The sequence below is a fragment of the Crocodylus porosus genome, unplaced genomic scaffold (genome assembly GCF_001723895.1).
Source record: "Crocodylus porosus isolate Cpor-Errol unplaced genomic scaffold, CroPor_comp1, whole genome shotgun sequence".
Classification (NCBI taxonomy): Eukaryota; Metazoa; Chordata; order Crocodylia; family Crocodylidae; genus Crocodylus; species Crocodylus porosus.
The window spans coordinates 147512331-147527174 of record NW_017728906.1 but is presented as its reverse complement, the minus strand read 5'-3'; the positions used below and the strand labels follow the sequence as shown (position 1 = coordinate 147527174).

At 37.5% G+C, this 14844-nt stretch overlaps 1 protein-coding gene across 7 annotated transcripts in view; it reads right to left on the bottom strand.

Moving 5' to 3' along the window:
* Window positions 1–4643: 4643 nt before the first annotated feature.
* Window positions 4644–14844, bottom strand: part of AKAP11 (A-kinase anchoring protein 11) — a 59558-nt gene continuing 49357 nt past the window's right edge. For all 7 annotated transcript variants that reach the window (XM_019529854.1, XM_019529853.1, XM_019529856.1 and 4 more), the window contains one exon: window positions 4644–9242. In XM_019529854.1, coding sequence (XP_019385399.1) covers window positions 9096–9242 — 147 coding nt within the window. In that variant the 3' untranslated portion in view covers window positions 4644–9095. The remainder of the gene's footprint in view (window positions 9243–14844) is intronic.

The following is a 14844-nucleotide window of genomic DNA, read 5'->3' as shown; positions in this document are numbered from 1 at the left end:
TCTCAAAAGCTCTTTGATCACACTGATGAGGCCCTCCAGACTCCTTAGGGAATTTCCAACACCCACCTTTGTTTTCCCAGGCAGTCACAGGGAAAAAGAGGTTTTCTTGAAAATGCCAACATTTATTAGGCTAGTCAGGATGTCCCAGATTAACCCTTCCACTCCTCCAACCACCCTAGAACCAGAGTAACTGAATACTGCACTGCAGATTACTTGTGAGAAATCTGGAGGAGTCAGCTCGTGACTCCACATCTGAAATACAGTCTTTTGTTCCTACAGTCTGAGATGTTCGGGCATTATAGTCCTGCTGCACCTAGCTAAGAACTTGTGCTACAGAAAGGCCTCTTTAAACTCAGCTGCATTTATTACATGTAAATTCACATGTAACTGCTATACTCTGTTTAAATAACTAATTCATATAATGCAAAATACTACATTCAAAGGGTGCACTTTAATATGACAGATAACACACGACCATATCTTTGAAAACATTTGCCTGAGTTATAAGACAATTCCTTTCTTCCTCAGTTCATTTGCCATGGAGAATTTCTTGTTTGATCATTTGTATTATCTTCCATCCTTCAAGGGAGACATTATTTATCTCCTGTGGATCTAGGGTTTCCAGTGACAAGATGGCCAGTTAGCTTTTTCCTGTATTACTGTTCATATTACACTAACATTCTTGAAGCAGCAGAAAAAGTATGACTGGTTTTGTGTGGTTAACCAACACGGGTGTAATGTCTGCTGAAAGCACAATATTATGAGGCGATAAACGTGAAAACAGATCCTTTTCAGAAACGGAAATCAAAAATCATGCCTACTGTTTATTATTAAACAGAAGGGAGAGAAATGAGACCTGATGTAAGTGGGTGCAACTCTACCGCTTTCACTGGAGCTGGGCCTGCTTACACCGCCCTGTGGCCATACAGCATAGCAAATATGTTTTGTCTGTGCAAACAACATATTATGGTAAATTGACCTTATTATTTGATATCAATCGTTTCTTGGTCAGCATAAAACATTAAATTTTAAAAACTAATTAAATAGATTCCAAGCCTAAGCAACCACAGATGACTGAGTGAAATGCCAAACCAAAATTAACCTTGGGTTTTCTGCTTTCTGCCTGATGATTTCTGGGAGGCAGCCCAGCCTCTATCCATTGCCTACTCTCCCAACTGTGTAGTCTTCCCTCTCCCCCATTTTTTTTCTCTATACCACTTCTGCTGGTCAAAATCTGCAGGTCAGAAGCCACATCAGAACAGGCTGGGGCCAGGAAACAACCAGTGTGAAGACAGCAGTGCTATTAAAGGGCCAGTAGGAACCAGGACCTTTCCCTAGTAGACAAGAGGTGTTGCAACCACAAGGCAGTTGTAAGTCTGAAGAGATACAGCTCTGTGTGGTGAAGTGTGGCTTTTTTGATTTTTTCTAACACCTGTTTTGGAGACGGATAGAAGAAGCACCATACCCCATTAGCAATGCTTTATTCTACCTAGAGTATTTGTATGTCACAGGCATCAGCATAGCCAGGTATTTTGGCACGCAGTGCAGGTCACGGGCAGAGCACCCCCCATGTGCTACTAGGTAACATTACTGTACTTTAATTTTAGTATCCCCCCTGCGGGAGGGCACCTGGTGCCAGTTCACTGCTGGCATTGCCCTTGCTATGGTACTGGTAATCCAAGCACCTACAACAATTATGTAGTCTGTATCAGGTAAGCTATATCTGGTGATCTCTACTCACTTTTGAGAAAGAAGTACAAGTATTTTTCTTGAAACAGTGGTGAAACAATTAGTTTATACTTTCATTTTCCCCCACAAAGACTCTGGTTCATAGATATTCTTAACTGCTATGGAAAGGCACTGTGTGGTCACAGACTAATCACCAAAAAACCTCTCCTTATCACTCAGGCTACTGTCACACTTGTCACTTGACAGTTCTCTTGTCCCTGAAGACAACACCCCTGGTGGCTTGCCTTGACTGTGAGGGAAGAGGTGAGATGACAGCCTTAAACTTAAAGCAGGCATTTGATAGCCAGGAAAGGTAGTAATCAGGGCATTCTTCTTCAGCCTCAGCATGAGTTACCCAGGCCACCTCTCAATCTGATCCTCAGAGTGGTGATCAGCATGCCAGTCACTCACACTGAAAGCCTGGGCTGTAGACTAGGAAGAAGTTAGCTAGCAAAGAATGTGGTAAGCCTAAAAAGGATGAAGGCAGGCAACAAGATACGCATTGTGAAAAAAAGAGTAGGGAATATCTAAAAACACTCCACACATTGGTGTTAAACAGACATTGCTAATGTGACAGGAAATACTTGCAAAGCTGAGTACGCTGAGGAAGAACCAGAATCTGCTATAAAAAAGAAACACCTGGAAGAAAAGGGAAAAAACTGCAAATAACTAGCTCCTCCTTTCCCTTCACCAAATTTACCATAGGGGCGGGGGGCTTTGTTTTTGTTACCATGCAACATATACAACATATACTGAATTTTGAGTTTTCCACAAGGCTGAAAACTAAGATACTATTCACAGACATAAAGCCCCCCCTCATCAAACTGGATTTCTTAGTAAAGGCTGAGGGACTGCATCCTGTGCTCCTGTGCCCTCTCACAGCTGGGAGCTGGGATCCCACGTATTCCCATAGCTGGAAGCTCCAGTCAGCTGATTTGGGCTCCAATCTGCAGGACTGTAGAGGAGCCAAGCTTATCTGCTGGTGCTGAAGGAGCCCAGGATCATGATCACAGACTCCCCCTGCACTAGCAATACAGCACAGTTGGGACCTGATCTCCCATTATGCCCCCTGTAATACACGTAGCATGGCAAAGGGCACAATTGTTGGGATCACACGTCAGATCTCACCATATGTTTAATGTCTGTCAGCAGCCTGACAGATTACATTGCCAAAGAAAGAAAACATGAACAATTCATTTTCCAGTTTTAAGACCCATTCTATATTTAGGAAGTCTTCGGAATCAGCACTGTTTAATCACTTTGATGTACTCCTGCTTGGCTTTAGATTTACACAGATAATTACTCACTGGTCACGTCTACGAGACACTTAATGCACAGCAGCCTAATAACACTGCACAATACAATGCCAGGCAAAAACGGTGCTAACACCCTCCTGCACACTAGCATTAGGCTACTTCACAGTAAGTGTTATTAAAAACCCATGTGCTGGCACTACTGCGCATTTAGTTAGTACTTCATTAAGCAAGTACTAAATTAAATGCGCAGTAACTACCATGCATTAATGAATGTGTAGACAAGCCCTCTGTTCACAATAAAGCCATAAATTTTTATCTGGCAAGTTAAGTAGGCTAGATGTAGGTCATAAAACACAAAATCAACTAATGATTTTAATAGATAATAACGCATGCATACATTTTGGCTAACCTACCTTTTAACATTTTTTCTGGAGACTCCACAACTGCTTTTCAACTTGAACACTTCCCAAGCATTGCATCACATATACATGAATTATCTCACTCAGGATTGATATATCTATGCTTTAGAGAAAACACTAAGCACACAACTTTAAGTTACCACTTAAGACAAGAGGCACAAAGTAGTCAGAAAGGCTAGCTGTAATGTCCTTAGAATTAAGAAGAAACCAAAACTAACTTCTATACTGTCCTCCAAAAAGCCATGGGATTTTTGAATGGTCAGAACTTTGGTTTTTATGTTTCAAACCAAGGTAAGCACAATAATGGTTTTCTAACTCCTGCTTAGACAATGATGTATTAGCTCTGGGTGTAGACAAACAACAATTGAGATGCTTCCAAGCATAAAAGGCTTGGAAACATTTTAAAAGTTCTAAGCCCTTAACCGCACATACGGTCCTTGAAAGCACTTCTTGGCTGGAGTGCATAAAAACTGGGGTGCTAAAAGATGCTGTGGTAACTTGCTCTCCCTGAGCATGACAAATCTAGGATACCTGGCCTATGCCGTGCTCCTCCCTCCACTCTGCCGACACTGGAGAGGTACCCAGGGATTGGAGTGCTAGGAGAAGCTGGGAGTTGAAGGCCCCAGGAGCACTTCAACTGCTGGGAGTCCCAGTACTGTGACCACTGCTGATCCTAGCACTAAGAGGAAAGGGGGGCTAGTAAGGGACATACTTGGCTATGCAGGTCTGGGGACTACTCCCCATGACTCTGGACACTACTACTCAGCATGGGGTAAGGGTTTACCCAGCTCTGGCCAGGAGAGCGCCCTGTCTGCTCCTTCTCCTTGGATGTGTGGGGATGGGCAGGGATGAAAGAGGACAGCACTGCTGGCTGCTGAAGCAGCCAGATATCCCCATCATGCTTCCTACAGTGCACACATATGCAAGAGTGAAGTGCTTCAAAAACAGCAGTGGTATTTTTCAGCATTTCAGCTGCTTTAGGGATGGTTCAAACGGCACACAAGTTTGTGCAGCTGGCTCTCTGACACATTTCAAAGGCACCTGAAATGTTTCAGTTGTTACTTCTGTCTTCACTGTCTGTTAACACCCATCTACTGTAAAGCAACAGCGCTATTTATCATACCATCCTCCAAACTGTTTCACCCACGGACATAACAAAACCAACTCTACTTGTTGTGAGAGCTGTGGGGAAAAAAGAAAAAGAAAATACAGAAAATATAGAATAAATGACAGTTTGCTAAAAACTATTACAACACATGGGATTTGTTTATTTGAAGCCACTGCTAAAACCAGGACAAATTTAGTGCAACCCAAAAGTTCATAATCTGGTAACTGAATATATTGTTAAATTACAAAAATGGCAAAAAATGTCACCATTATACAGTACAAGACCTTCATATAGAATTCACTTAGTACAGTTACATAAACATTTATAAACTGCTTTTGTTATACAATTGAACCACTAACTGGGCTGTGAATTGCTATAACACTGCACAAGCAAGCAGCAGTTTCAGCTAATAATGTTTAGTATTAATTATTCAGATGCAACAACAGAACAATGACTCTCTAAAACTACAACTCCAGCTATACAATAGGAATATACAAAGATGATACAAAATAAAGTGACTACAGTGGCCAGGCACTGTACTCTCAAAGCTCAAGTACAGTGCGGGCTTGACAGTAGTGGCTCTTTCTGAAAGGTTAGAATTCTTAAACTAAAAATAAATCATTTCCGAAACCTGAATTTTCCTCTGCAAATAATGTCAGTAAACAGCTATGCAAATAGCAGTTCTTCTTGTTCTGGTGACAGTGTTTACTACTTAGTGCACTCGCACCTCCCATTGTATGAGTAGCTCTTTATAGAAAAGGTCCCATATAGTTGCATTAGAAAAATGCAACATTTAAAATCCAATACATTTTTGAGAGACACCATTAGTACCAGAATGGAAAGTTTCTGGGAACATATATATTATGCAAATCACATTTAAATAAGGTTTAGGCTTGAGTTATTACTTCATGTTTTCACACTGAAATATTACAACTTGCCTATGGTTTAATTTTATCATATGGTCACATTAGACATTTAAAAAAACTACTTAGTCTTAAAAGCTGTTGATGATTTTTTTTTAAACAGATTTATAAAGGAATTTTTGTGTTAAATAGTCTCATATTTCACTTCTATTTTATTCAGGGGTCCTTCTCAAAAGTGCTTTATTTATAGAAACTTAAAAAAAAAATCAAAATATTACCAACCAATTTCCAATATAACAAAAATCCATTTAAATTTTGGTTGATAAAGTATGTTCTTCTAGAACACTTGAAGCCCATTGCACATATTTCCCTCAACCTAAGAAAGTCAGGTTTCCCTTCTTTCAGCATTTCACTATGTGTGTGCGTGTGTGTATATGTATAGGTACACACACACACACACACACACACACACACACACACACACACACACACACACACACACTATGCCTAACAAAAAAAATCCTGCTCTATTTTACTTGCCTATAATCCAGATTTATTCTAACTTAAGAGATCAAAATTTCACTCACTGTTATTCACAGTGAATTTGCATTTCCACACTTGCATTCAAGAGGGAATGGATTAAATAAATTTGTTAGTGGAGTAAGTACAGATTCAATTCAGCACAGAACAGAACTTTCTTCGGTAACAGAATATGTCATTGAGATATAATAAGGATAAGGATCCCCACTAAATTTAATAGATATATCATATTAAAGATATATATCATTAAGTAAATCAGTAATTTGTATTTTATGATTAATATCCAACAGGTAACTCAAAACAGTCTTGAAGCCAGATGCCAATGCCTGAAGAAAATAAGTTGAAAGTCCATTTATAAAATAACTACAAGTTTTAGTTAAAAATGAAATATTTTTCAAGAAAAACAGTCTTTACATGTAGGATTTGGAAACTATGCTATATTACTGAGAGAAAAAATAGATAAAATTAGTCTCTAATATAATGCCATTTAATGGAACTACATCAGAGATGTTCTTTCACCTACAGTCTCCAAATAGAATTCTATGTAAAAATTAAAGAACTATCACTTGAGTATAAATTGACTTGAATCCCTGCTTAACTACTATTTTGACCTTTATACATATGAGTTTGCACATCTTGCTATTTTTTGTAGGAAAGAACTTTATAAAAACGGAATAATCTGTTAACCAACTTTTTAATAATCCACCATATGCTACAAGTGTGTTAAAAATAGTTGAGCCTGCATGGAAATTTTTGAAAGTCTTCTATTAAACAGATAATTCTGTATATTTACATTTTGCTTTGTAAATGTACACTTTTTTGGTAAATCTCTTAATTTGAGATTCAGATGGAGACATGTAAACCCTGTACCAGAATTCTACCTCTATGTTCAACCCTTGAAATGTTATTAAAGTAAATATGGTTTTAGGGGCTCCAATCAAAAAAGGATTTAGCCAGATCTTGTTTTTAAGAACCACTTGTTTCTGTTACTTATTTTTCACTTAAAATCAAATTGTTGTTTGTGATCATTTTACTGACTGCTCTGGGAAACAGGAGAACACAAACAGTGCAGAGTTTCAAACTAGGACTAAGTAGAAAGAGTGTGCTCTTAAAAAAAAAATTGTCCTAAAGACACATCGGGGGGGGGAACCCCCTTAGTTATTTAGTTTTGAAACGCTGTACAAAAATGACTCATCACTTTAGTCCCATTTTAAAGATGGAATCAGTTAAGCAGTTTCCTATAGACCACACAGAATGAGTAGCAAAACTAGGATTAGAAACGACAAGTTCCTACCTCCTAGTGTTAACTATTAAATCAACAGGACTACTTGACCCATATAAAATCAAAAATTGTCTCAATTTTTTAAAAAAAATGCAACAAGACATTATGGAATCTTGCAATTAATGAGGTAATACAGGAACATAATATTAAGATGAGGTAATAATATTTGACCATACTTAAGGAACTGTGGAATTCTGAAGTGGTGACAGATCTACATTATATACACTTATCTTGAAAACAGATCTTCCATAAAAAATAAATAACCTTTCAATTTGTTTGTTGTTTTTTTGAAAGACCAATATCTTTACCCTGTCTCAAGGCAGGTGTGTATGTTTCTTTTTAAAATCCACATTACTATATAAGCACAAGATGATCCTAAGAAGAATGCCCTAATGAGTACTGGAATGCTCCTTTAAGGCACAATGGCACTACAAGGAGAAAGCAACTGGACTCGCTGCTGTATACTGAGAATCTCTTGAACGAGGGGTGCTTACAGACATGGAAACAAATAAGTAAAACACTGGGTTTTTGTTTTCACCACGGTACGCCCCCACGCCGAGCACAGCGCATGCCCAGAAGAGGAATCACGTCAGTTTGACCTGGTTCCCCAGTATCTGTATACCTTGTGTGCTTCACCAGAGCTTTCTGGCCTTTATTTCTGGCTGATTGAATGATTTATTAGGTAAAAATGCCAAAAAACCCTGCTGAAGTGCATGAACTATACAGATGCTGGGGAGCCGGGTCAAACTGATGCAATACCTTTTCCAGTAAAGTGCTGTTTTGTTTTGTTCTGTTTTTCCATGGCTGTCAACACCCTAGGGCTAAAATCCTGAGAATGGCTCTATACATGCAATTTCTACTGAAGCATTCAACCTCTCAGGATCTGGTCCCAAGTTTGGGGCTATAAACACCACCATTATCTACAGTATTAGTGAGAGGACTATTTCAATATTTATATCCCAGCAAAACAAATGCGCCCCCATGATTCTTTTGCAGTGATGTCATTAAGGTGACAACCTCACGTTCAGGGCTCCCTACTTCCCTTACGCACACAAAAGGATCTGTAGAACAAAAAAAGAAACTAACAATACTTCCAAACCACTTGATATCTAAAGACACAGGGGCAAAAACCAAGTGCAGGACATGTTGACAGCACTGATAAGTAACCTATGAGTTCCATCTGACAAAAGATTTGATTAAAAGGCTTCTTTTAAAACAATCAAGCTACTTAAGAAAAAAATGACAACTGAATTTGTAGCAACTTTCCTCCATATGTTTTAATTAATTTTATGATTTTAAAGTGCTCATTGTGGCACAAAATGATCTCCTGAATAAAAATAATTTTATGGAGAATGAGAGAGAATGGTCAAAAAATGGCAACACTGCCTGACGAAAACATTCAATTTTTTTGCTATTGTTAAGAAGGAAGCATAAGATGATTCTTCAAAACAAAGAATGTCCTTAAAATGGTCCAAAATAAAAAGTTTGGTTTTGTGGGGTATTTTTTAGCAATTCAAACTTAAAATCAGGCGATTAATAAGGTGTTGTTACAGGAGGGATCCTCTAACTCCCATTTTAGACTGTCATTGTCAACTACTGTCATAGACCAGATTTTTCTTCAAATAATAATTCAATCATCTGAACATAGCAGTAATACAAGAGTGCATGGATGAAAAATACTCTGATACAGATTATGAAGATATGCACTGGATAAACATACTGGATACATGGTGTCACAAAGCACTTACAGCACAGCTATATTGACTTTCACCCCAAAAAGCCTCTTTAAATGCTGACTACTAACGGAACATTCGTCAGCTAAATCTTAAACTAAATTTCTGGGTTCTCCTCTCCTTTTAAAAGAGGAATGAAGTGAAGAATAGTGAATCTTTGGATTTTTCAGACATTTTCCCGAAGCCAACCAAACAAAGGTTTATTGAAACCTCTCTCTCCATCAGAAGCCTTCTCCATCATTTCACAGTATTTCAACACTGCCTGCAAAAGATCTCCCACCTTCCAATCTCTTTCGCGCAGTCTTTTTGAAAGCTAAAGGGGGGGAAAAAAAAAGTTTATTAGCTTAAAGAAGTAAATAGTTTGACTGACTGACATTTATAAAAATTCTCTGTGAAACATCAGGTCATATTAGAAGACCAGCTGTGAAGAGTTAAATATTAATCCACAGTTATAAAAACAAAACTTCCTCAACGATCATGCATTTTTCCTTTAGCTAGCTTCCATAAAAATTTCTTCTCTGGGCAGTGACAATTTTCAAGTGATATAGTCCCACAGCTATGTATTTTGTGGTTCAAAGCTGTAGGAAACAGGAAATTCTGAATGCAATATTAATACACTACCCCAAAAATATACATGTAATAGACAAAAATCAGACTAAATAGAAGGATGTGGATTTTCCTTACACAATATATATAGTGTGGTTTGGTTGGTATATGCACTATTCTACCCTCAATGGAAATGCTGAACTCCATAGTTAGAAAATTTCAGTTTCTTAAAAAAAGTATTAGTTAAACCTCCACTTACAAACAGAAGTTAGTGTGGTTGGCAGCAACTTTTTCCCTTAGTAGGTCACAGCAAGGAAATTTCCTCATCTATTACCCTGAGTTATATACAGTAGAGGCCCATCAGTACCCTGAGACAGTTAAAATTCATACTGTTATCACCGAGTACAAGAACCTTTCAGTTTTGCACCTTTTGATCTATTCCATTATTATGCCAATTGTTTTCTGCCCATTTAGCACATCCATACTTGCTTGAGAACTGAAGGCTGTTGATTCCAGCTTGAATCCCCTACCCAATAAATATTCTAATTTTGGATTAAGAGGAAACACATTTAAGTAGGGAGAATACTCTTTAATGCCCTGAAGTCAGTGAATTCTATTATGTAACATTTCTACAGAATTTCAAAAGATACAAAACCAATAAGGTTTTATAGAAATTATTCTTAAAACCAAAGAACTTTATCACTTTTATAGTCTTATTATATCCTATGCTACAGATTTCCTACTGCTGGGATGTACCTTTCTATTTAATACTATAACATTGCCAGAGTTATTGTATTCAATTCTATTTCTATTAAAAACTCTGCAGGATATTTCTGTAAACTATGTCACACTTTTGAAAGTACTTTTGAAAATGAACACTAGCATGCTAGAGGATGGTTTCACTGTTTTCAGTCAGAAAGGGGTACAACCTGAAGTAAGGCAGTGATGGGGCTACTTGCTATGTAAGATAGCAATTTACATGTACAACTACATACAGAGTATGTACAGATAAACAGTAACAGTATTACTTCTCTTATGGAAGAATGCCAGAAGGGACTTCAGGTGGTCAACTAGTCCAAGCCCCTCCCCTGTTTAGTTCAGGAACTTCTCTGTTTAAACTCAGTCAAATGTTTGTCTAACCTGAATTTCAAACCTTACAATGACAATCACTGCACAGCCTAACTGTTCTAGTGCTTAACTGTCTTCACTGTTAAAAAGTTCTTCTTAACCAAATTAAAATTTCCTTTCTTGCTATTTAAGCCCATTATTATTTCTTGCTCTGTTCCCTGTGGACAGCAAACAAATAACTAACTACAATCCTCTTTTTTACAATCCCCTTTTTTATCTGATGACTTATCAAATCCTCCTCAGTCTTATTTTCTCTAAAGTAAATAACAATAGCTCTTTCAATTGTACTTTTAGGTCATGTTTTCTAGCTCCATAATATTTTTGGTTTCTTTCCTTTGGACTCTTTCCAGTTTGTGATGCCCAAAACTGGACACAATTCTCCAGCTGCGATTCTACCAGTGTGGAACTGTACTGTCATCACTCCCTCTGCTTCCATGTAACAACCTATTAATATATCCAAAGATGCTTTTTCCTTTTTTTGCAAAATGCACTGTACACTCATATTCACTGTACAGTCCACTATAACCCTCCCATCCTCCTTTCCTGCAGTACTATAACCTAACCAATCATTGCTAATTTTTATTTTGCGTTTGATTTGGAATCATGATCATTTTGAACTCTAATAGTGTCCTCCAAAGGGTCTTCGGCTTGGGTGACATCTGCAGATTTAACCGCACACAATTCTATTCTTGAAATAACTGCAGTTATGTGACAACCTAATACTAGGCTACTTTTCAGCAAAAAATACATGCATTATGTGCGCACAAGAAGAAACACCCACAAACATATATCAGTAAACAGACTGAGCTATACAAATTATCCAGGCATCAGATATAAACAAACCCAGGTTTAAAACAATGTATAAACATTTCATAAAGATTCGAGAAATAAGGATGCTTATTTCTCTTAATCTAAATATGTTTGGCTGATGTACTTTAACTCAAATATTTTTTACTGCTTAAATTAAATATATTCTAAACTCCTGTCAGTTTCTGTAAATCAGAAAGTAGAAAAAGTCAGAATATAATCATACAAAGATGTACAACCATGGCATCTGGCTCTTGTGGTCTCATGTCAGTTCAGGGTTCAAAGACCAATCCCATATTTTCTTCATCAGACTAGTCCATTTCCTACTGCCAGAAGACTAATATTTGAGTTTACTCAAATAGAAACTTAAATGTTTTAAATGGCCGGATGGAAGCCAAGACGCCTACAGTAGCTATTTGGCTCAGTTCTGCTCCTTTGAGTCAGCAGCTATAATTAATTTTCTCTTATAAAATACCTGTCATCTTTTAAGAACTGTTTACATTGCTTTATTGCTGCTCATAACTCCAGCTACGCTATTTTTTAAAATCCTGTCTTCTTCAGACATCTCATGCTTTTTTCTGCATTTGAAAAATCAGTAGCAAGACGACAGATTATTAATTGAGTTTACAAAAAAGGGAATATATAAAAGTTGTATAAGTGCATGAACAGGAAGAGACAATCATGTTAACTTCAAGCATTTCATTAGAGCTATGACAAGACATGGGATTAGTGTCCTACCAGGCCTAAAGGCCCTTCCCATTTAAGTGTAAGCAATGTCTTTGATAATTTTGTTCAGTGATGAGAACTTTGACTTGTGTGTCTGGTCTTCACTAGATGAACTAGCATTAGGTTAAGATGGTGCATCTCTTGTGGACTAATGATAATTTCTAAAACCAGTTCAGATTAAGACCTAATGTAATTTTTTAAATTAGTATTGTTTTTCTCCAACCATTCATATCCATTCAATCAGGCTTCATAATGGAGTTGTTCTGTCCTCTTGATGACAAGAATTTTCAATTCCAATATGCTGGCTTCAATTCCAATATATGTGGCTGTTACTTCACAGATATTTCATTTTATATACGAGGATTCAAATTACAGCCAGTGGGAGAGTGCTTTTCAAGATCAAAAAATTAAATGCCTGAATAATGATTTGGAAGCATAATTTCATCAACTCATTTTTGAAAATTCTGGTTTCTGCCCACAATATCAATCCTCTAAATAACAGTTTGTAAAAACAAAACTTACTTTCTTTCCTAGTAAGACAAAGTGCAATGTACATTTCAAAAATGTATTTTAAAGTAATTTTTGGAAAGAAAAAACCCACATTATTCAAAACAAACTCTTTGAGTGACTAGCAACTGTTTATTTTGTTTATACAGTATCTATGAGGTGGGGCCTGGTTCCCTGACAGGCCTACAAATTAGGTAATTTACATGCAAGTGAATTGTAACATTTTGTAAATTAGATGGTTTTTTACTTTACTGAAACCAATGGAGTTACTACAGGAGTGAATCAAGTCTTCCAGTAAGAGTAATGGAGTCAATTCCAGAACCTGATTTGTATACCAGTTAGACACACTCTCATTTCCTATCTGAATTTATTCGCAGCCAGTTTGCACCTACTTATTCTAGTGTCAACATTACCCGTATGTTTAAATATCTCATCTCCCACCTCCTAATGAATTTTTAGAAATATTATATACTAAACTTGTAGTGTACAAAGCTAAGTAAGTTCAGTTCTCTTACTCTCCTCTAAGACAGGTTCTTCTGATCATCCTTGAAGAATTTCTCTAAACCAGTTCTGGTCTGAATTCACTTTCTGGAACATGAGACAACAGAACTGTAAATAAAATCCATGATGCTTTATCAGTGTACAATGACATTCACGCTATCACTAGTGCTATTAGCGCACCTTATATACCCAAGATTTGTATTTTCCTTTTGCATAGACACATTTTACTGGTCACACACCAGGTCTTTCTCCTTTGTTATATTTAGATTTCAGTTTCTGCTACAAATTGTGTTATGACTTTGATCTTGTTAGACTTTGCACTTGGTAGACCGTTTCATTTCTGTTACTTCAATCTTTAGTCATCCAATTCAAAATAAGCAAATTCTTAAGAGTTTAGGAAAACTGTTGATTCTCCAAAATTTTACTCTGGTGATAATTTTCAATCTTAGTTCATGGATTACAAAATCTATAAACAGAAATATCTCTTGAGTACTTTCTGTTCTATACCATATTATTCAAACTGCAACAGAATACTCTGAAAATTATGCTACCTAGTTTCAGGCCACAGGAAAATGGGGAGTTCCTGAGCCTGATGACATAATTATTATAGCTGTGGTTTGATGATTAAGTATAAACCACACAAGGTACAGGAAAAAGGCTGCAAATTTATGACAGATGGTCTGCACTGCTTTTCTGTCTCTTCCCTGTATCTGACTTCTGTTTTCTACTTCATTTGATTTTACTCAACATGTTACTATACATACACGACATCTTTTTACCTTTCACAGTTCAAAAAGGAAGAAAAACAGTATTTCCACCCAATTCAAAACAACATTCCAGAAAAGCTTAATCAATACACAATATCCCGTTTTATCCTTCTGTTCATATTTAAATGCTTTTTAGACTGCGTGATCACATGGATAAGTCAATGACTTTTTACTTTTTAAATTAAGACACTAATACAAAACAAACATTCACCAATCTACCCAGGAATAATTCTACTGTGTTCTAGACTCCTTTGAATTGGTACATATGGATTTATCCCACTAAAACTTTAGAAAATGCATTCTTTTCCCCACTTGCATATTCTGAAATACGGAACTGCTTTGACTGTTTTAAAATTCCAAAATACTCAACAACTCACTATCTCATATTTCTCCCAGAAACTAAAAAGAGGCTTATGCTCTCTCAGGTAATACGTACCCTCTCATAAACTATGTTGCCTTCTAGCCAGGCAGCTTCTCTGAGATGCGAGATGCCTCTGTGGCCGTGTCCAGACAAGCGAGCATGTGCCTGTTGCGGCATCTCAAAGCAGTTTGAAATACCGCAAGAGGCACACTAGGAATTAAAAAATGTTCCCCACACTGCATGTTTGCAGTGCGGAGTCTAAATTTGATACCAGGAAATCCCAATATAAAAACATGCTGGAAAAAAGCGGCACAAGGCGCACTCCTGAAGCATACCCAGAGGCTACTGGAGGCTGGGTCCTCCAAGGCGACAGTGGCACCCCATACCCCTGCTGCTTCAGCATGCTGCTTCAGTGTGCTGGGGCAAATAACAAGACAAGGCTGCAGCAGCAGCTTGGACCCCAGCTCTGTCCCCAGTAAACAGGGACATGGGGCAGGGGGTAGGAATGGCACTGTGAGGCTAGGAGGAACTGCTCAGGAGGGGTGGGTCCCCCACCCACTCCCCACACAGCA